General features: G+C 48.8%; 1 protein-coding gene across 1 annotated transcript in view; it reads left to right on the forward strand.

The window, feature by feature from the left end:
- lama1 (laminin, alpha 1) overlaps positions 1–23,074 on the forward strand; it is a 422,130-nt gene that overhangs the window by 377,692 nt on the left and 21,364 nt on the right. Inside the window, exons 58-61 of the mRNA XM_038808722.1 lie at positions 7,652–7,841; positions 13,740–13,892; positions 17,552–17,705; positions 19,739–19,872. Coding sequence (XP_038664650.1) covers positions 7,652–7,841; positions 13,740–13,892; positions 17,552–17,705; positions 19,739–19,872 — 631 coding nt within the window. The remainder of the gene's footprint in view (positions 1–7,651; positions 7,842–13,739; positions 13,893–17,551; positions 17,706–19,738; positions 19,873–23,074) is intronic.

Here is a 23,074-nt window from a genome sequence, read left to right on the forward strand (position 1 = left end):
CCTTCCCCCCCCCCCCCACACACAAACGCCCGGTTATCTCACTTCCCACCCCCCCCCACACACAAACGGCGGTACTCTCCTCTCCCCCCCCCACACAAACGCCGGTACTCTCCTCTCCCCCCCCCACACAAACACCGGTACTCTCCTTCCCCCCCCCCCCCCACACAAACGCCGGTACTCTCCTCTCCCCCCCCCCACACAAACACGGTACTCTTCTCCCCCCCCCCCACACATAAACGCCGGTACTCTTCTTCCCCCCCCACACACAAACGGCGGTACTCTCCTCCCCCCCACCCCCCACCCACACACCCACAAACGCCGGTACTCCCCCCCCCCCAAACGCCGGGCGACGTTGATGATGTCGCCCGACGCGCCGCCTCCGCAGCGCGTAAAACTGACGCGTTTAGCGTCAGTCCGCTGCTGGCCCTTTCGGGAACGGAGATTTAGGGTTTAAAAGAAGGTCCTGACGCCGGAGTCACCGGCGCCGCTTTTGCCCGCCGGTAATGGGCGTCACGCAGGTCTTCAGAGAATTTCGCCCGTGATCTCAGGATTACTACCCGTGCCAGGATATAACAGATCACTACATGGCTGAAGAAATGGTGTGAGGGTGAGTGGTTAGGATTCCTGGGAAATTGGGACTAGGTCTGGAGGTGGTGGGACCAATACAAACTCGACGGGTTACACCTGGGCAGAACTGGGACTGATGGCCTGGGGAGTATTTGCGAGTGTGATTGGGGAGGCTTTAAACTAAAATGGCAGGCGGGGGGGATGAACCTGTGCAAGGGGTCAGAGAAGGAGACACACAGACAAAAACAAAAGACAGAAAGGGGAATAAGAAAAGTGATAGGCAGAGAAATAAAGGGCCACAATTAAACAGAGCCTCAGAGAAAAATAGTGGGACAGGATAAGAAATGTTAAAAGACAAGTCTTCAGGCTTTGAGACTTAACATGCAAAGCATTTGCAATAAAGTGGATGAATTAATCGCGCAAAGAGATGCAAATGGGTAGATATAGTCGGGGTTACAGAAACATGGCTGCAAGGTGACCAGGGATGGGAATTGAACATCCACAGGTCATCAGTATTTAGGAAGGACAGGAAAAAAGGAAAAGGTGGTGGGGTTACATTGCTGGTTAAAGAGGAAATTAACGCACTAGTGAGGAAGAATATTAGCTCCGCCGATGTAGAATCTATATGGGTAGAGCTGAGAAATCCCAAGTGGCAAAAAATGTAAGTGGGGTGTGTGTACAGCCCCAGACTGTAATGGTGATGTTGGGGATGTTATTAAACAGGGAATTAGAGACACATGTGATAAAGGAACATCTGTAATTTTAAAAATGTAATTTTTTTTTAATTTAAAGGGCCAAATTCTTTTTTTTCCACTTAAGGGGCAATTTAGCATGGCCAATCCACCGGCCCTGCACATCTTTGGTTTGTGGGGGTGAAACTCACACAGACACGGAGAGAATGTGCAAAGGGTTGAAAAGAGGCATGAAGTAAATCAAAAAGTAGAATTTAGATTACGTCGTGCTTGTCTTAAAAATCTGGATATGAGACCATAAGATGTAGGAGCAGCAGTAGTAGGCTGTTCGGCCCTTTAAGTCTGCTCCAACATTCAATGAGATCATGGTTGATCTGATATAATCCTCAACTCCATTTTCCTGCCTTATTCCCGTAACCCTTGATTCACTCATTGATTAAAAATCTGTCTATCTCAGCCTTGAACATATTTAACGACCCATCCTCTGCAGCCACCTACAGTACAGATTGCCCTCCGAGTTAAGAAATTCCTCCTCATCTCGGTCACAATGGGCGACCCCTTACACTGTGACTATGCCTGCTGGTCCTCGACTCGCCGACAAGGGGAAGCAATCTCTCAGCATATGGGAGGAGAAAAGTTAAGACGAAGAATGTTAAAGGGGCTCCGCAGTTTTAGTGACAGAGGAAGATTGTTTTATGGTGGGAGGCAATTAAATCAATCTTGGTTGCAACGCGAAAGACAGAATGAGCATTGATGTTGTGTCTGTAAACCTTGTTAAAGTGCTTCGTAATCAGTGATTTATTTTTGGAAGTGCAGCTGCTGTTATTGAGACGGCCAAATTCACACAGCAAGATCTCATACACAGCAACAAGACGAACCATCTGTGCTGTTTGACAGTGTACGGTTACATGACTCAAGTCAGGGTGGTTGAGGTGCACCAATTATAGCAGTAATAATCAAAGAGAGATAAGGAAGGAGCAAATCCCCTGGGCGCCGTCTGGAAAATTTCAGACATGCATTGCAGCACCTGGTACAAAGAGCCTGGGTGGTCGCCGTTGAACGGGACAACGCCCTTGCAGATCTCCGTTGTGGCGCACCTTCCCACCGATGTCAAAGAAGTCTATGCTCAGGCGGGTCCTAAGTTTCCGTCCCATCAGCATCTCAGTTAGGGCCACCCCAGCCACGGTGTGCTGTAGCAAAACAGGAACCGGGCCAGCCTGGTGTCCTTCATCCCGAAGGCTGTTTTCGTAACGTGCTTTTGGACATCTGGACCGCCCTTTCCCCTATCCCGTTTGAAGCTGGATAGTGCGGGGCGGTTCGAATATGTCAAACCCCATTGGCCTTCAGAAACTCAGAGAACTCTGTTCACAAAAGATGTGCCATTGTTAGTGGCGAACACCTCGGGTATGCCATGGGTACAAAAAGACAAACTCAGCTTCTCAATCGTTGCCCGGGAGGTGGTTGCTCCCATCTTGCGGACCTCCAGTCAGTTGGAATTAGGAAGAGTCAATTGGGAAGAGGAACATCAACCCCTGAAAGGGCCCGGCAAAATCGGCGTGTAACCGTGCCCATTGCCCCCCTGGCCATTCCCAAGGATGGAGGGGTGTGGCTGGGGGAGCTTCTGGTGCTCCTAACAGACAGTTCATTGTTCAATGTCAGCATTCAGGACCGGCCACCAAACAGCTGCGCGCTAACATTTTCATTTTTGACCCCCCCGGGCTTCCGCTGTGGAGTTCTTGCAAGTTCAAACTATGACTGTTTTCTGGGACAATGACAAATGTAACCCAAAGCAGGAAACCGTCCTCCACACTAAATTTGGATATTGTGGATATTAAAGCCGGTGATTTACCTGGGAGATGTTGATTCTGTCCACCATACTCCACGAGATGCCAATCTTTGGAAAGAACCAGGTCCACTCACAGATGCTAGACACAGTGACCGGGAACAAGTTCATAAAGCTAAGGGTGGCGACAACTTACCCGTCCTGGGAGGAGACAGGGGGCTAGTCGGCAGGGGTAGTCCGCTCAACACATCGGCGTGCGCATTCTGAGTGCCCGGCCTATGTTTGAAAGAGTAGTCGTAAACGGCCAACAGAATCGTCACGGAAGCGATAGGCGGGATGTCCGCCTTGAATAAACCGAACAACAGGTTGTGGTTGCCGATGATGGTGAAATGATGGCCGTACACATATTGGTGAAATTTCTTTATTGCGAAATCCACTGCCAGGCCCTCCTTTTCTATCTATTTTTTTTTAAAATTTAGAGTACCCAATTAATCATTTGGGCTGTGGGAGCGAAACCCACGCAGACATGGGGAGAATGTGCAAACTCCACACGGACAGTGACCCAGAGCCGGGATCGAACCTGGGACCTCGGCGCCGTGAGGCCGCAGTGCTAACTCACTGCGCCACCGTGCCGCCCTCTCCTTTTCTATCTATGTGTATTTACGTTCGGGTGGTAAAACCAATCGGCCTCTCTCTGCCATCTTGCATCCTGTGAGACAGAACGGCCCCGATGCCGTACGGCAACACATCGCACGTCTCGGTGAGAGGCTTGGTGGGATCATAGTGAGTCAGTAACCCGGAAGATGAAAGCTGTTTCTTCACCTGTCTGAAAGGCGTTTCCTGTGGCCTGTGCCACGCCCACTCTTGGTTTTTCTTCAACAGTAGATGCAGGGGGTGGAGGGCAGCATTGTCACGAGATTCAGGATGAACTTGTCATAATAGTTCACCAACCCAGTCCAAACGCAAAGTTGTATTTACCGTCAGCTATAATCCCCGCATCACCAGACCGTCTTGTCTGTCTTCAATACCAGGACCGCTAGGGCTGCCCAATCGGCAAAGTGCACGGGCCGGATGATCCCTAATTCTTCAAGCCAGCTGAGCTCGGCCTCCACTTTTGCCAGCAAGTCATAAGGGACCGGCGGGCTCTGAAATATTTCAGATGCGCACCTGAGTCGACATGGATTTTGGCCGCAGTACCCTTCATTTTCCCCAATACGGGCTGACAGACTTCAGGTTACTTTTCCAGTACTTTGCTCAGGTCCCCAGATTCCATTTGGAGGATGTGTTGCCAATCAAGTTGCAGGCAGCTCAACCAATCGCGGCTGAATAAGCTGAGGCCATGTACCTTCTCTACAATTAGCAGGAGGCACACCAGTGTCATTCAATTCCAAATGTTGCACTCCTTTCTAAATGCAGTCGCAAATTTGCCTCCCTACAACGGGAGCCAGTACCCAGCTCCATATCCAATTGGTGTCCGTTCACTTGCACAGCGATTTTGATGGGTGCAACACAAGGTTCTGCCACACAGTTGAGCTGCATGCAATCCTCCTCCTCCGGTTCACCAAGCCGGAAAGTGCAGGCCCTAGGCAGGCACCTACCTCGACAGAGGCCCAGGACCTCTGGCCAACCAGCGGCTTGCGCTCAGGTCGGGGCCCACGACCACATGTCCCACAATGGTCTGGCTCTCCTGCAGATTCTGGGGAGGTATCCCATTTAGGATGACTCTGTTTTCGACCAATGCCCCGGGCCTGTACGATGCTTGGTCAAGGGGGGGGGGTTTCGATCATCAGGAGGGGACGCACCCTGAGGCATTCCCTTCCATACCAGGATTTCCTCTACCTCTCGTATGGCACTTTCGCGTGATAGGGAAATTTGCACAGCTTGATGCAGGTTGAAGGACGGTTCGGCCAAAAATTTATTTTGCGTAGTCACATTATTAATGCCACATATCAAGCGGTCGCACAGGATTTCTGACAGGGATGGGTCACATTCACAGAATTCGGCTATCTTTTGTAATCTCAACAAAACGCTGAGTGTGGACACACCCAGGTTCCTTTCCACAATATTAAAGCGATACTTCTACACAATTACAGATAGTGTTGCATTAAAATGTTACCCCACGAGTGTTACTATCAACTTGAAAGTATGAATGTCTGGTACTGCAGGGTGGGTGAGACTCTGTATCACATCGTTGGTGTGTGCGCCACAGGCAGTTAACAAAATGACTGTCTGGTGATCACTCACCATCATGCTGTTGGCCCTGAAAAAGTAGCATGTCCTACATACTGAGTCCAATCGTCCAAATTGGTGTCAAGCACAACTGATCTTCAGAACAGAAGCCTGGTAAATGAAAGGATTCTGCCCTGTATCCAGCAGGGTTAGCGAGGTGGCTTAACCAACAGAGTTGCAGCATTGACAAAAAAATAACCATTGAATCCTCGTCGCCAGTTTTGCAGACCTTGAAAGAGTCCACACCAAGTTGTAGAGAAAAATAAAGTTGTATTACAATAACTATTATTTACAGCACAATAGATCACGCCCGGAATTCTCCAAAATCGCAGCAAAGTGTTGACGCCAGTGTAAACACCAGAGTGTTTCATGCCGGTGTCAACGGGCCGCTTGGCCCAGCGATTCTGCAACCCACAGGGGGCCAGCATGGCTCTGGAGTGCTTCACGCAGCTCCGGCTGGCGATACGGGCCCCAGTACTTCCAGCCGCGGATCCGCGCATGTGCGCAGCGGACAGCCACGGGTCCGCGCATGCGTGCGGCGGACGGCCACGGGTCCGCGCATGCGCTTGCCGCCCAATTTTGCGTCGGCCCCTGCGCAAAATGGCAGAGCCCTACAGCGGCCTGACGTGGAAGAAGATAGGTCCCCCCCGGAATCCGGAATGTGTGCGTCTGCTGATCGGTTGTCCCCGATCGCGGGCCTGGTCATCGTGGAGGCCCCCCCCCCCCCAGAGTCTGATACCCCCCAGCCCCCCCACCAGGACAGCCCCCGCAACTGCGACGCTGAGCTCCCGCCGGGTGGAGCCATACGGGAACCACGCTGGCGGGACTTGGTGGATCTCGGCTGGTCGACCGTGGACAATCGTCACAGACGCCTCTTTCAATGGCCCCCGACCGGCGCCGATTCTCCGGTCGCCGGAGAATCGCGTCTCAGTGTCGGAACCGATATCGCGGCCATTCTCCGCCCCCACGCCGATTGCGTTTTCGGTGCGGAGGCCTGGAGAATCCCGCCCCTCAGCCGGACTCTTTCTTGTTGGTAGCCAAACTGGCTGACTTTGTACCGAGGTTTAGCTATGCATGGTTTAGGGGTCAAATTCGGCGAGGTTCATGGGGAGTTTAATCATTGCTACTTCGTAAGTCCCATGCGGGTTATAACAATGACACAGGGAGTAACAGGGATAATGCCAGAAGTGTGTTGGTATATACATCAGAAAAGTACTGTACAGGCTGGGTCTCTTTACTCTTCAAAAAAGAAGGCTGGGGTGGTGGTCCTTAAAATAATGAAATGTTTTTAATAGAGCGGATACAGAGACTTCTGTGGTAAGAGCGTAACTAGAGACTAGCAATATAAGATAGTCATCAGGAATTCCAATAGGTAAGTCAGAAGGAACTTCTTTACCCACAGATGACGGGAATGTGGAACTCGCTCCCACAGGGAATGATTGAATATAGTTTAGCTGTATTTAAGGGTAAGTTAGTAAGGGAGAAGAGAAAAGAACAGTGCGTCCCAAACTTTTTCCCACAGTGACCCCCATTTTATTGCTGGAGAATTGGTGCAACCCCAAAGTGAGAGGGGCGATGGGAGAGAGTTGTTGAATGGGGACCAATGATGGAAGGGGGAGTTGTTGAATGGGGACCAATGATTTTCTCCACAACCATCCTGAAGAGTCTGATGAGGCTTTAGAGTTAGCGGTCATGCATTCGTGTTCTGGAGCCTCAGTACTGATCCCAGGACTATCCCGCTTCACTTGATGGCCGCCATTGCTGCCTCCGAGATAGTGAACCCAAAAGATTGCGTTGTGACTCCAATCCGGCCCATGGTTTGAGGGCCCCGGGAATAGTGGGTTTTAATGATGCGTTTAAGGACAGATAGGAGGAGACTGAGATGGAGCATAAACAGCGACATGGACTGTTTGGGCTGAGTGAATTTTTCCTGTGCCATATTACCTACGTAACCTTATATGATCCTCTCTGGAGTGGAGTTGAACCTCCTGACTCACTAGACATGACAACTGCCAGCAATTGAAGGCTGGCACTGGTAGCGACATATACAGTGAAGAAAAACTGAAGGAGGAAAGAGACACACTTTTGTCTCCCCCTCCAGCAAAGATATGATTAGTTTTAATTTAATCTGTAAAATACCACAGTGAAAATCTCATGTTTCAGCTGACTTGCACTGAATAGATTTCCACAGTCGTGGTTTGTCAAGAAAACACTCCAAATGAAAAGCAGCTTAAACATATTTTGCTGGGGCGATGCACATGTGAATCTTGTTTCATGAGAATCAACTTTAGCTGTCTTGTTGGCCAAATGTTATTGACTCGCACTGAACCAAGTCAATGTGTAATTGAAAGATGATGGTTGTGCTTCCTGTTCCTCACAGATTTTCCATCCAGTTGAATATTAGAACCTATGCCTCCAGCGGCCTGGTATACTATATGGCCCATCAAAACCAGATTGACTACGCAGCTCTTGAACTCTGGAAGGGACAGTTACATTTCCTGTTTAATCTTGGGAAAGGGACAACTGCGGTCATCCTGCCGACTCTTATTAATGACGGCAAATGGCATACAGTAAGTCCAGCACTTCTCTACACGCTCACTTTTAGTGATATTCCTTACATGGGTATTCATTTGTGTTCATGTTACTACATTAATGTTCCACCAGGCTTGGATCCAGAGATACTGTAAGAGTTCAGATACCACTATGGCAGCTGGGCAATTTAGATTCAGTTAATAAAGAAATATGGAACTTAAAAAGAAAGTATCAGTGAAGATGGTCTTGAAACTAGAGGATTAGTGTAACAACCCCACCTGGTTCACTTAATGTCCTTGAGGGAAATCTGCCCTCCACACCCAGTCTGGCCCATGTGTGTACCTCCAAACCCACAGCAATTAGGCTGCCTCCTAAATGTCCTCTGAAAATGTCTAATAAGTCACTAAGTTGTATTCAATGAAGGCACTTCCCACCACCTTCTCGAGGAGAATTGGCAACGGCAATATATGCTGACCTTGCTAATGGTGCTCATGTCCAATGAATGAATAAAAGAAAATGCAGTTTGTACTGCGGGGGTAAATTCTATAAACATATGAATTAGGAGCAGGAGTAGCCACTCGGCCCCTCGAGCCGCTCCGCCATCCAATAAGATCATGACTGATTTGATTATAGCTTCAACCCCACATTCCTGCCTACCCCGGATAACCTTTCACCCCCTTGTTAATCAATAATCTATCTAGATCTGCCTTAAAAATCTTCAAAGACTCTGTGTTAAAAACTCTGCCAATGTTAAATGTGAGGGTACCCCAAAACCCAGAAGGGTAACTTCGAACACCAGGACTTAGTGGTGTATATTTTCAATTTGGTATAATGTGAGGAAAGATATGCAAACCAGCGAGGAATAGTCCAGTCTTGTTGTAATCAATCGTAAAAGAATATTTATTAACTTAAAAGAAAATGCACAAGAAAGACTGCAATAAAAGATAACTGCACTTAACCACAATAATGGATACACACACACCATATCTCATGAAGTTAACTCTATTCCCACCTATCCATGTTCCATCAGTCTAAGAAATGTCCCTTGTCCCAAAACAATATCCCACGCAGTATCACTTTGTGAGTTGAAACGAGTAAATAATTACCACCCACAAGTTATCTTTAGGTTTGGAGAGCCTTTCATCCGTTCAACATAGTTTTCCTCTGAGGTATTCAAAACCAGCAGCTTTGAGACTGGAGGTCTGTGCTTCTGGAAGAGTTCCACTTCTCAGCTGGACGTGGCTACAGTCTTGACTGCCTACCAGATGTTGTCCTCTTTTCCTTTTCCACTGCTGTACCCAGTTGACCCTGCTTTGGATATACTTAGCGATGGGCAATATATGCTGACCTTGCGCGTGATGCCCTTGTCCCAGAACAATTTTTTAAAAAGCGAATTGGATGATCTTTTCCTGCCGGACACGTACCCCCGCCCACGGGTTTCCTGGAGGCGTGGAGTGGCTTCAATGGGAAATCCCATTGACCAGCGGCGGGAGTGGCGAATCTCGCCGCCAGCGAACGGCGCACCGCCAAGAAACACCTGGCTGGGGGACCGGAGAATCCAGCCCACTGTATTTCTCCCTTTGATGTTATTCTATTTATATAGGAACAGGAGTGGGCAATTCAGCCCATCAAGCCTGCTCTGTCATTTAATACAATCATGGTTGATCGGACACTTCAATGCCTTTTACACCCACTCTCCCCATAACCCTTTACACTATTCTTAATCAGAAACCTATCAATCTCTACTTCAAACATACTGAATGACTGAGCTTCCACAGGTCTCTGGGGTACAGAATTCCAAAGATTCGCAACCCTCTATGTAAAGAAATTTCTCTTCATCTCGGTCCTAAGTGGCACTACCCTTATTTTGAAATTGTGCCCCCAGTTCCAGACTCCACAACCAAGGGAAACATCTTACCAGCACCTGCCCTCTCTATTCTTTAAGTATTTTGTAGGTTTAAATGAGATTACCTCTCATTCTATGAAACTCAAGAGAATGCAGGCCCAGTTTCCCCAATCTCTCTTCATAAGAGGGATCACCATCCCCGGAACAGTCTGGTAAACCTTCATTGCACTCGCTCAAAAGCACTAATATCCTTTGGGGTAAGGGGGCGAAAACTGCACACAATACTCTAGATACGGTCTAACCAAGCTCCTATACAATTGAAGCAAGACCTCACTGTTCCTGTACTCAAATCCTCTTGCAATAAAGGCTAACATTCCATTAGCCTGCCTAACAATTTGCTGCACCTGCATGTTAGCCTTCAGTGACCTTTGGACAATGACACCCAGGTCCCTTTGTACATCTACACTCTCTAATTTCTTGCAATTTAGGAAATACTCTGCACATCTGGGACGAAATTCTCCGACCCCCCGCAGGGTCGGAGAATCGCCCGGGGCCGCCGAAAATCCCGACCCCGCCGTGGCAGAAATTCTCCGCCACCCGGGAATTGGTGGGGGCGGGAATCACGCCGCGCCGAGCGGTGAGCCCCCTGCGGCGATTCTCCGGCCCGCGATGGGCCGAAGTCCCGCCACTGGGAGGCCTCTCCTGCCGCCGTGGTTTGAACCACCTCTGGTGGCGGCGGGATCGGCGGCGCGAGCGGGCCCCCGGGATCCTGAGGAGGCGTGGGGTGATCGGACCCCGGGGGATGAGCCCACGGTGGCCAGGCCTGCGATCGGGGCCCACCGATCAGCGGGCGGGCCAGTGCCATGGGGGCACTCTTTTTCTTCTGCCGCCGCCACGGCCTCCACCATGGCTAAGGCGGAAGAGAATCCCCCAGCGTGCATGCGCTGGTGGTGACACCGGCGCATGCGCAAACCGGCGAAGGCCTTTCGGCCAGCCCCGACACCGGCCGGCGGGAGTCAAAGGCCGTTGTGCCGGTTTTGGCACCAGTCGGCGTGGTGCCAACCGCTTTGGCGCGGGCCTGGCCCCTCAATGTGAGGGCTTGGCCCTCAAAGGTGCAGAGAATTCCGCACCTTTGGGGAGGCCCGATGCCGGAGTGGTTGGCGCCACTCCGCTATGCCAGGACCCCCCGCCCCGCCGGGTAGGGGAGAATCCCGCCCCTGTTCCTTTGACCAAAATGGATTACCTCACATCTTTCCACACTATATTCCATTTGCCATGTTCTTGCCCACTCACTGAGTCTGTCGAAATCCTCCTCTGTCTGCTTTCCATCTTCCTCACAACACATATCCGTGCTTCACTTTGTATCATCCATAAACTTGGAAATATTACATCTTGTCCCCACTTCCAAATTATTCATATATATTGTGAACAACTGGGGCCCAAGTACTGATCCTTACTGTACCCCACTAGCCACAGTCTGCCAATGCGAGAATGACCCTTTTATTCCTACTCTCTGTTTTCTTCCTGTTAACCAACCCTCAATCCTTGACAGCATATTTCCTCCTTTCCAATGTGCTTTTATTTTGCTAATTAACCTCCTGTGGGAGACTTTATATTACATCCATCAAATCTCCTTGATCAATTTTGTCAGTAACATCGTCAAAAAAGTCCAACAAGTTCGTCAAATGTGATTTCCCATTTGTAAATCCATGCTGGATATGTCCAATCAGATCATAATAACCCCTCAGACCAGGCTCCTAGCATGTTGGTGCAAATTGTATCCTTATTCCTCCACTTTGAACTTACCTCTTCTATGGTTCTAACACCTATTTCTATTCAGCTTTGTTCATGCTATGCTAATTCGCATATCAAAAAACCTTTCAAACAGATGCACTCTATCAATTCGCCTTTCATCCCACGTATTTTATCCAAATCTTTAGGTTCTTCACTTTATTAAATCTTTAGGTTAAATCTTTATTTTACTCACTTCTTAAATCTTCATTTTCTTCAAAGATCTTGCCACTCTGCTTCCACTGCCTTTTGAGGAAGAGAGTTCCAGAGTCTCACGACACTGAGAGAAAAACAATTTTCCTCATCTAGTTGAGTACTGTCAACATGTTGATTGTTTTAGTGCAGTAATTCTTGATGCAGTGTCCAAGAATTGAAACATTACAAAGAATGTTCCAGAGAAAACTCACAAAAGGTTTGGAATAGCATAGTTTCCTCGCCTGGTGGTGGGCCACATTTAAGGCGTACAAATGTTCCACCCAAAGCAAACCGTACAGGAAACTTGCATTGTGTCCTGGCGCATTCAGGTCCCGTCCAGTTTCCACCCCCTTCACTGTCCCTCCAGTTGTTCTAAGCTGGTAGTGAACCATTGCAGCTGTGGCACAAGTGTGTTGGTCGTTGCATTGTGTTTTTGACATTCGAACCACAAACTGCTACAGTTGTTCTATAAATACAATTTTTGTGTGTCCTTTTAAACCATAAATTGTCCTGGAAGCCAAATGGGTCCATTTTTGAGCTGCACTAGCAGTATGCTCTGTAATATAGAGACCCAGATCCAGCCTCAAATTGGGTGTCAGGTCTCAATTGCAAGTTGCCAATATTTGTCGCACCCCCACAGACAAATCTCACATTTGAATGGCACTAGAACAGCCTAGTACTGAGCTGTAGGTAAACAGAGGAGTATTTTGGAGGCAAGGACAGAGAGGATGATTTCAGCGACTGTGGAGTCTGGTGAGATCTCCTGCTAGTTCTGGTCCCACTGGGAGTTGGCGGCTCTTGCCAACAGCAGTTCCTGAAGAATTATGACCAGGGCAGGCCCAAAGCCTGCACCAATCACCACTGTCCAGTATCTGTGAGGGGACCTAAACCAGGCATTGGCCCCTTCTTTACATATTTAAGGAACCCAACATCCACCTGAGGCAGACACATGAATAAAGGCCCAACCCAAATTTGGGTCTGGAGTTTCTCAGGTTGTTTGGGGCACAGGGCATTGGTTCCTGAACTTGGGCCTTCCTGTGCCAGTGTGCCTGGTAAATTAGCAAGGAGGTTATATTTCTACCTCATGATTTCCATAAGGTAACTCTAGGCCATCAGAATAATAATGAATGGAGACTAAGGGCATTGTCCAAGAAAAAAATCACTTCAGTTGCCACATGCATGGCAATGAGTCAGATCAACGGAGGCCTTGGAACAGACCGCCAGTGAGACTATCGCATGGCTGAAAGAAGCCTTGAATAGAGTGGGCCCCAAACTATAATTTTCACTGAATGAAATTTTAAAGTCATCGATCACTTCTAACTATTAAAGTTGATTAAATGAAATCAATCTCAAGGGGTGAATTTCCACAAGAGGTTCCCCCATTACTTTGCTGTAATTTTAGCAGCAGAGCTATAGGAACCCTGGCAAAACAGCGTTTGTGCTCTGTATTTCCAGGCTTTCCATTGCTCCGCCGATGAAGCTACAATAGACGAGCGACAACCCTCTGTGGAAATCAAGCCCCTTGGTCATCTGTAATCAGTAGCAACCTCACAATGTTTAAGCTGCTTCGGTCCTAGGCTCTGGAATTCCCTTCCTAAAACTCTCAGCCTCTCGACCTTTCCTCCTTTAAGGTGCTCCTTAAAATATTGATTTCTTGACCAAGCCTTGGGTTTCTCTAGGACTCACTGTCAAATGTTGTTGGATGACACTCCCTGTGATCCAAATGCCTCGGAATGTTTCACTGTGTTAAAGGGTCAGGGAATGGGGGTGGGCTATATAAATATACGTAATTTATCAGGCAGAACACCAAAGATCCGTCCTCACGTTAATTAGCAAACTAAGTTAATGTCAATGCTGAGAGGAGACATCTGCAGTGACGTTGGAGCCAGTAGTGAACCAAACTTTGCAAAGTACTTTTCTGGATGACAGTCAGATGTCAATCAACGAGAGAAATGGCCCATAATTTCAACCGTGAACAGAAATAGCATTGTAATAGAAAAAACAGATGGTGGGAATCTGAACTATTAACCGCGTAGTCATGTTGTTACAGTTAATGGGAATGTTGCTTCCATTACTCTGACACTTTTCCTCCGTCTTATCAAAGGTAAAGACAGAATATGCAAAGCGAAGAGGCATGATTTCTGTTGATGGGAAGGAATCCAACTCTGCTCTGGGAGATGGTAATTCACTGGATGTTGAAGGAAAACTATACCTCGGAGGTTTGCCTTTAGATTACACCGCCAAGAAGATTGGAAATGTAAGAATAACTTGTGTCAGACATGTCAAGTGTTCTTGGTTGCATTTTGCTAACATGCTACTACTCTTGTGGGTCATTATCACTGGTGATGCAACATGCATACTTCAGCAGAAGTATATAAGTAACATTGATTACTGATCACACGGGAGTGAATTCAACCACTCCATACTACCCATGGGGAGCTGCTTCTGAAGGTTGTAAATTTAGTTAGAAGCTAATCATCAACTACTGATGGTCTTGTAGCAGCATAAGAGCAAGTTTCCCATTCGGGTGAACTAAACTTACTGTCAGCCCACCATTAGATTCCATGCTATCAAGTCCTCAGCTGGGCAAAGCATTAGGTGGGAGGGACTTGGGATATCTGCGTCACACAAGGAAGGGAAAGGGAGTCGAGGAAGGAAGGAGAGCAAATCGTGCCCTCTATTAGCAGATAGGAAATGGTATTATCAGCGACCATAGCAATGTGTCCCATCCGGTCCTATCCTCTCCTTACTGAAAAAGGATGTTGTCAGGCTGTAAAGGAAATAGATACAGGATTCTATCAAGAGGAATGATCTTTAAAAGCACACCATCCTGATGTGTTGTATTTATATTTGTAAAATTGATGCTTCAGTAAAATGAGGAAGGAAAAGAGACAACCCATCAGTCATGTTTTTATTTCCTCAGTTGTGAGATTAGGTACAGAACTTAAATCTCAAAGTATTTTGTTGAAATTATTATAATGGTGCTCAGCATCGAGCTATTACGCTGACGTAAATTATTTTGGTGTGTAAATAACAGGACAAGCAAGGGTTTTCTCACATTCTTGTCACCCCAAGTTCAAGTTGTGCCCATTTTCTCACGTTAAATAACTTCCCAAACAGACCATCGAAGTTTCAGCGCAGGCACATCCATTTGGTCCATAGTGACTGTTGCCTCCGGGGCTGGATGCATATCTGATATCCGTCCAGACAAATGGAGACCTTGTCCTCTAGTCTGCTAAAGATAAAATTCAACTCTGTTCATGGTATTCAGAGGTCCAGGCCCCAAGACTGACCCAGACCACTGCGTTCTTGTGGTTTCAGATAGATGCTCTGGAAATTATACTCTGAGATCAGGATGATTAAGTATGTAGCCATACTGTCAGATTCCCATTGTAATTCAAATAGGAATTGCTGGCACGACCGTGGACTTTCAACACCTCCTAGCCTCCATGATATTTGAGTTTGGAAATCAGAACAGGAGGTAGTCCATTCAGCCCCTTGAACAGTTTCACCTTGTAGCCGCTTGGCAACTGCAAAGAAAACCTGGGCGGGATTCTCAATAATGGGGCTATGTCCCCAGTCCAGCATCAAAACGAGGGCGAATCACTCTGGACTTTCCTGAAGAAAGTCCAGAGTAATTCTCCTACCTGGAGGGGGCGCGCAGGGCCCCAGAGGAGTCCTCGCATCACCGGCTGCCGGTACGGGGCCCTGCACTTCCAGTCGGGGGTCTGTGCATGTGCACAGCGGCAGCCTGCGTCGGCCGCCCTGCGCGACATGGCAGACCCACACCGTGGACCAGCACCAAAAAGATAGGCCCCCCCCCCCCCGAGATCGCGCTAGCCCGCAGATCGGTGGTCCTCGATCGATAGTCCCGTCTGTGAGGCTCCCCCCGGTGAAGGATCCTCCCGCCCCCCCCACCAGGGCAGCCGCGGGCTGAGTCTGCAGCCGCCACACCAAGTTTCCGACAGGTGGGACCATGAGAGACCCATGCCGTCGGGAACTCAGATAGTTACACTTGGAGAATTGCTGTGGGGGCCTCTGCCAATCACCCCCGACCCGCGCCGCGTAGACCGCACAATTCTCCGGTCGCGGGAGCGGCGTCGCGCCGGATTTCGGGTCTGACGCCCATTCTCCACCCCCGTGCCGATCGCGATTTCGGCTCGGAGAATCCTGCTCCCTATCTTTGATTGCTCACACAGAAGTCAAAAGCCATGAAGACCAGTGGATGTGTTGCAGATGAGCAAGTCTGAAATGTTATGATCTGTGCAAAATCAGAGACCAGATTGTCAATTCCCTGGCAGATGGAGCAGTTTTCAAAGACTAGCTAGCATTCAGATCAGATTTTCATGTTGTTTCCAAGAATGCAAGTCGTAAGACCACAGATTCATTACCCTCTGAGAAAAAATAAATCCCCCTCACCCCTGTCTTAAATGTCGTCTGGTCCTGGACGCTCCCACAAGAGGAAACATCCTCTTCGCATCTACCCTGTCAAGTACCCTGAGAATCGTATAATGTCAATAAGGTCACCTCTCATTCTTCCAAATTCCAATGAGTACAGGCCCAACCTACTCAGCCTTTCCACATAAGAAAATCCCCCCATACCAGGGATCAACCTAGTGAACCTTCTCTGCACCGCCTCCAATGTCAGCACATCTTTCGTTAGATAAGGGGACCAAAACTGATTCACAGTATTCCAGGTGTGGTCGAACCAGTGCCTTGTATAGTTTTAGCAAGCCGTCACTATTCTTATACTCCATTCCCTTTGAAATAAAGGGTAACATTCCATTTGCCTTCCTAATTTCCTGCTGAACTTGCATGCTAACCTTTTGTGGTTTATAAACGGGGTCCCCCAAATCCGCTGCAGTTTTCTGCAGTCTTTCTCCATTTCCTGGTTCCCCATTATTATTTACCCAGTCTCATTCTCTAAGGGGCCCATGTTCACTTTGACCTCTACCTTCCTTTTTATATATTTAAAGAAGCTCTTGTTGCCCTTTTTTATACTACTTGCTAATTTACCCTCAAAGTTTATCTTCCCTTTTTTTTGGTCATCTTTTATTGCTTTATAAAATGTTCCCAATCCTCTGTCTTTGCCACATTATATGTTTTTTTTCTTTCCGTTTATGACTATTCTTCACTTCCTTGGTTAACCCTGGTTCATTAATCCCCTTCCAAGAATCCTCCTTCCGCACTGTTGCGGTGGGACAAATAAATACCCATGTAAAACCTAGACAAGATATAAGCATCATGGATTCAAAGGCTAGTTCTTCTCCCAGTAGCACTCCCTCACGCAAGGATATCAAACACTCTGCCTCATCAGAAGTTTAAATGCTGCCGAGCGAGGATTGTTGGGAGGGTAGTAGGCATTCAAGAGGGAATTAAAGTAATATTTGAAAAGAAGCAACGTACAGAGTTAAGGGGGAGAAGGCAGGAGGATAGAAGTAGGTGCAGACATGAAGGGCTCAATGGCCTCCTGTGCTGCAACAACTCTGTATTGGGAGATATATAGGTGTTAGATGCTCCAAGCTGCCTCTTTATAGCAACCATGGGTTAAGTTCCAGAGACCTTTCAAAGGTAATTATTTCCATTGACTGATGATGAGGTAGAAATGTTGAGGGCACTCAGATTACATTCCTCCATGTGCTTTTTTAAGCATGCATTTACCCAATTATTTTAAATGGCCTACAATCTTCCTAAATATAACAGATTGAGGAATGTAGTATGAGCCTGTTACTTATTACTATCTGGAATTCAGCAATTGGAAAATATATACGTCAGCCCCATTTCTGTTGTCTCTGGTCAAAGTTTTACCACGTGATATGCAAGAGGGGGAAGCACTAGATCCAATTAAACAAAAAATAGTAAAATCAATTGTTGTGAATTATTCCACATCCATTTTATCATGACCATTTTCTTCAGACAACGCACAGTATCCCTGCTTGCCTTGGCAATGTGACCTTGAATAACAAGCCCCTGGACATGGAGAGGCCAGTTTCCATCCTTACTGTGGGCAGGTGTTACACCGCTGCCCAGGAGGGCACTTTCTTCGATGGCACAGGATTTGCTGCCCTAGGTAAGCGGAGTTAAATGTTAATGTTTAACTGCAATGTCTGCTTTATACTTGAAGATACTTGTCAATGTCCCCCATAATCCAAAACTCAGTTTATTGTACAGTAGATTTATCTTCACTTACACAATGTGTCCTCAGCCACGACTGATGTTGTGGAATTTGGAAAGATATTGTATCTGGAAATGATCATTATCTCACATCTTCTGCCAGTCAAACAGTATCAGTAACTTTCATCACTTTAATATTGGCCCTCTTTGAGAGAACATTAGCAGGCACCCAAGCAGTACACTCCATTTTTTGATGGCTTTTGTGTCGGTCTTCCTGCAGTTTGACACGGATTGCTTCATTAACTGAGGAATTGTGTGTGAAGCTGAATATTGTGTGACTGTTCGCTAACAGCCCAACTCAGGTGATGTGGAAGTTTTTGATGAAGCCATTGAACGTAGTTGGACCTAGGACCTAGCCCTCCATGGTGTTCCACTTCAGCACTCTCAAATGTAATAAAATGTCCCAAGTGTTTCATATAGTAGAGCACAGATGCTCGGTAATATATAATAGATATATGCTGAAAAACAACCATTTAAAATACTTTAAAAGTCTATTCACCTGATCATGATCTGCACAGAAAAGCATTGAACGTTGCTGCAAGTTTACTCAGTTTGCCTCAAATCCTTCAGGAAGCTCACAGATGTTCTGGACACTTCAGGACATGACAGCTACTTCAGCCACTGCACTCCATTGGATGGAAGAGTCACAGCAGCAGCAGATGGGGTACTTTATGGAGGTGTAATGTAACCTTTTGGCGGCCACAAAGGTGGAGGGCTGCTCGCATGCTCATTTTGCCAATGGGTCAATAGGCCCTTTACCTCCCTCCAGTTTACTGAGGAACGGTGGGTAAGGAGACTGGGCTTTTCCAGAAAGGCTGGTACATACTTGAACAGCATCTCAAGTACAGACTTGACCACAGTGTAGTCACCAGGGAGCTTGTCAATGGGAATAGCCTTAAAAAGCTATAGAGGCGTTATCTCCCTCAAACGTCAACTGATAGATGATCACTGCCACTGTGTTAATCAGGTCTGAAAGCTGCCATGATGCCTACATAGTGCCAGTCTTCCATCCCCCTCACTGACCCAACACAGCAAGTCAGAGGCTGACTGCTTCAGGACAGCGAATATCCTCTTTACATCTGACTCAGGATTCTTCTCTGAACCTCCATCCCACCAGCTAAGGTGTGATAGACACCAAGCCGTCATTTTCAAGCAGAGCACTAATTGCTCAGACAATACTTCTACTGCCTGGGTATCTCTGGAAGTAGTTCAGTTCCGCAGTACAGATAATTGACCGGGGCATCAACTAAACTATTCCTGGCAGACCCTTGCCCCCCCCCCCCCCCCCCCCCCCCCCCCCATCCTCTATCTCAGATTGAAGATTCCAGGAGGGTATCCTAGATTACAGCCATCCGCTCTGTTAGGGATGGAATGGACGTTGGTGCTTCAGTGACCGAGGAAATGGATAATGGTTAGCACAACACAGGAAGATTAGCTAGAGTCTCGTATGAGTTGCTGCCTTCATGTGCAAATGTCTGAGGAAAGAGAAATAAGGAGACTTGCTGTGTTTGTGGCCTGCAGCCTCACCGTTCCCGACCCTCCTCACGCTGCCTGCACCAAGGTCTCACAGAGGCATTTCTGCATTGAAAGAAGGCCCATTTAGTCCAGGCAGACTCTCTGTTGAGAAATTCAGTCAGCCCCATTCTCTTTCCCGGTGGCCCTTCAATGCCCTCAAGTGACCATCCAGCAGGATCAGCAGATTAGTGAGATCGATGGTTCGTTACACAAACGGATGGACCACTGCACAGCCATCCCAGGTCACAGTAAAATAGCAGCATTGGCAAAACAAATGGTCAATATGTCACATTGTGTGAAAAATAAAAGATGTTCTTTGGGAAAGACCGCAGTTTCTTGTTACAGAGTAAACTCTCTGACCTTTCAGCAACCTGAACAGTGAACTAAGCATCTTTTGGGGTTTTCTATTTGCAGTGAAAGAAGGTTACAAAGTGAGGTCTGATGTCGTTGTTACATTTGAGTTCCGCAGTACGTCCCGGAATGCGGTACTGCTCGGAATCAGCAGCGCTAAGGTGGATGCAATTGGATTGGAGATTGTAAATGGCAAGGTGAGAAAGAATTCCTGCTTTCCCGTTCTAGATTCATTCAACGGACTGTGTAACCCAGGCAGGCAATTGAGATCAGTCAGTCTTTGATTGTGATAGTCTGATGGCGAATTGAAAGGTTTTTGTCATTATAGCCTATAGTTGGTGACATCAGTGGCCAAATGCTTATTGTGCCCATATGACTTCCAAACTAGTCGGGAGAGGAATAATGTCTCAATACCTTTAAGTGTCCAATTACTTGTGCTTCCAGCAAACTGTGAATGAACAAGCAGCTACCATCAAATTCAACCAATCAACCTTCATTTCCAGCGTCCATTAGTGACCATACTGGCCTTGGCAATGTCTTCCATTTGATGGAAGTGCAATCAGACAGCATCAATAATGGGCAGCCAATCCACAATGCCAATAATATGTTGGACGGCAAGTTGACGGTGTCCAGTTGACATTACAGAAAGCATTAGAGAGCGTTCAGAGGCTGACGAGTCGGCTGCTTCTGGAAATTAGAAGTGATGGGCGGGATTTACCGGCTGGTTACGCTGACGAGAAATTCTGGTCCCACGCCGGCACACGGGATACAGTCAACGGGAAATCCCGTAGATAATGGCGGAACCCCCCGTGTCTGCGTGGGTTTCACTCCCACAACTCTTGGTTACCTCAGGGAACCACATATTAGAGTGAGACTAGCTTTCTCTCTCTAATATGCAGATTTGCCAAAAAGTGATCCTGCCCAAAATGGGCGGGTTCCACAACACGACGTCTCGCGAGATCACGTTAGATCTCATGAGGTGTAGTGAGCCGGGTCGATCATGGGAGCAGGGTCTCCCGTCATTTACTGGGCACGTTGTGCCACAGCGCATTGCTTTTCGGGTGGAGCATGGCCGGTAGATCGTGCCCTAAATGTCATTTCAGGAGGGTTTGGCTGGGAGTTTCTCTCGGGCTCGGTGAGTTCCTCACCACTATCTAACTGCACTTAGCCACTTTTTTGGGGCCTGGAGAGTTTCTCTCTGGGCTAGGCCACACCTCGAATTATTTTCATCAGTGGGTTTGTTGAACTTGCTGGCCAGGCTGACTCCTCTGAGATCGGGCCACCATTTTGAAAGGGTGCCTGGAACTCCATAAATGAGTTTGAGGGTCCCCGAGTTTCGGTATAGCCGCACGTTCGGCAGCTCCCGCTTTAAAAGGACTTGTGGGCTCTTTTAAGGGCCCCAAACGGCACTGTTTCAACGATTCTCGGTGGATAAAGGGGTCTGGAGCAAACCCCCCCGGGATTTATGGTGCGGACCCGGAGTGGGGCGAGGGGAAAAACGGCAGCAGCTCCCCTGGAAAAGCGGGGGAAGGTGGACAAACAGGCGGCTGGTGGAGCCCCTGAGGAGTGGAGGCAGTGGGCTGAGGAGCAGCAGGCGGCCCTTCTGCGCTATTTTACGGAGCTGAAAGGGGAGTTGTTGGAATCCCTGAAGGTAACGACTAGTAAGCTGCTGGAGACCGAGACAACCCAGGGTGCAGCGATACTTGAGTTGCAGCAGGAGGCCTCTGAGCGCGAGGATGAGGTTTAGGCCCTCGTGGGGAAGGTGGAGATGCACGAGGAGCTCCACAAAAAGTGGCAAGATCGTTTCAAGGAGATGGAGTTTCGATCAAGGAGGAAGAACTTGCGGATCCTGGGCCTCGAGGAGTGGCTGGAGATGTCGGACCTGCCGGCCTATGTGGCTGTGATGCTGAACTCGCTGGTGGGGGCAGGATCCTTCCATCTGCCCCTGGAGCAGGAGGGGGCCCACAGAGTACTGGCCAGGCGGCCTAAGGCGAATGAACCCCCGCAGGCGGTGCTGGTGCGGTTCCATCGGTTCAATGACCGGGAGTGTGTTCTCCGATGGGCCAAGAAGGTGAGGAGCAGCAAGTGGGAGAATTCGGTAGTGCGTATCTACCAGGACTGGAGTGCGGAGGTGGCCAAGCGGAGGGTCAGGTTCAACCGGACGAAGGCGGTGCTCCGTGGAAAGCAGGTGAAGTTCGGCATGCTGCAGCCTGCGCGCCTGTGGGTCACCGGCATTACTATTTTGAGTCCCCGGAGGAGGCGTGGGCCTTTGTGCAGGCTGAAAAGTTGGACTCGAACTAGAGATTGGGGGCTGTGGGAGTTTTTTTTTCCCTGTATCACTGTTTATGCTGTTGCTGGTTATTCTGTTTGTTTCTTTTTTTTTCCTCTCTCGCTTTCGGATGATGTTGGTTATGGTTTTGGGTCTTAAGGGGGGTATTGGGGTTTGTGGTTGATCTGTTTTTGTTTGTACGGGGTTGGTGGATGGGTTGGGACTGCAGTTTGGGAGCTGCGTTGGGGGGGTTGGGGTGGGGCAGTGTGAAAGTGCGGGCTTTCCTCTGGTTTCCCGCGTTGCGGGACGAGGGGGGTGCAGCTGGTGGCAAGGGGCGTGGATATCAGATCAGTTTTCCCGCACTGAAGTGGTGCCAAGGAGCTGATGCAGGGGAGGAGGGGTGACCTCATATCGGGAGGGGTCGGAGTTAGGGCGGGAGCTGCCGGGGTCAGCAGAAGTCAGCTGGCTCACGGGAGTACTAAGGAGGGAGCGTCGCGGCTAGGAGGGGTCCTAGCCTAAGGGGGGGGGGGATACCGGGTTGCTGCTGGATTGGCCAGGGAGGAGCTGGTGTGGGTCGGGGGGGGGGGGGGTCGGGGTGAGGTTCTATCGCCGTGGGAAACGGGCCGAATGGGTGATGGCCAGGGGCGAGCAGTCGATGGGTTATGGCTAGTCGACGGGGGAGGGGGGGTGGGGGGGGGGGGGCGGGATGTCCCCTGATCCGGCTGATGACGTGGAACGTGAGGAGGTTGAATGGGCCGGTTAAGCGGGCCCGGGTGTTTTCGCATCTGAAGGGGCTGAAGGCGGGCATGGCCATGCTCCAGAAGACCCACCTGAAGGTGACAGACCAGGTCCGTCTGAGGAAGGGGTGGGTGGGGCAGGTTTTCCATTCAGGGCTCGACTCGAAGAACCGGGGGGTGGCGATCCTGGTGGGGAAGAGGGTGGCGTTTGACGCGTCTGAGGTGGTGGCTGATAGCGGCGGCAGATATATGATGGTGAGCGGTAAGCTGCAGGGGGAGAGGGTGGTGTTGGTAAATGTGTACGCCCCAAATTGGGATGATGCTGGTTCCATGAGACGTATGTTGGGCCGAATTCCTGGCCTGGAGGTGGGGGGCCTGATCATGGGGGGGGAC

The sequence above is a fragment of the Scyliorhinus canicula genome, chromosome 10 (assembly GCF_902713615.1).
Source record: "Scyliorhinus canicula chromosome 10, sScyCan1.1, whole genome shotgun sequence".
Taxonomy (NCBI): Eukaryota; Metazoa; Chordata; class Chondrichthyes; order Carcharhiniformes; family Scyliorhinidae; genus Scyliorhinus; species Scyliorhinus canicula.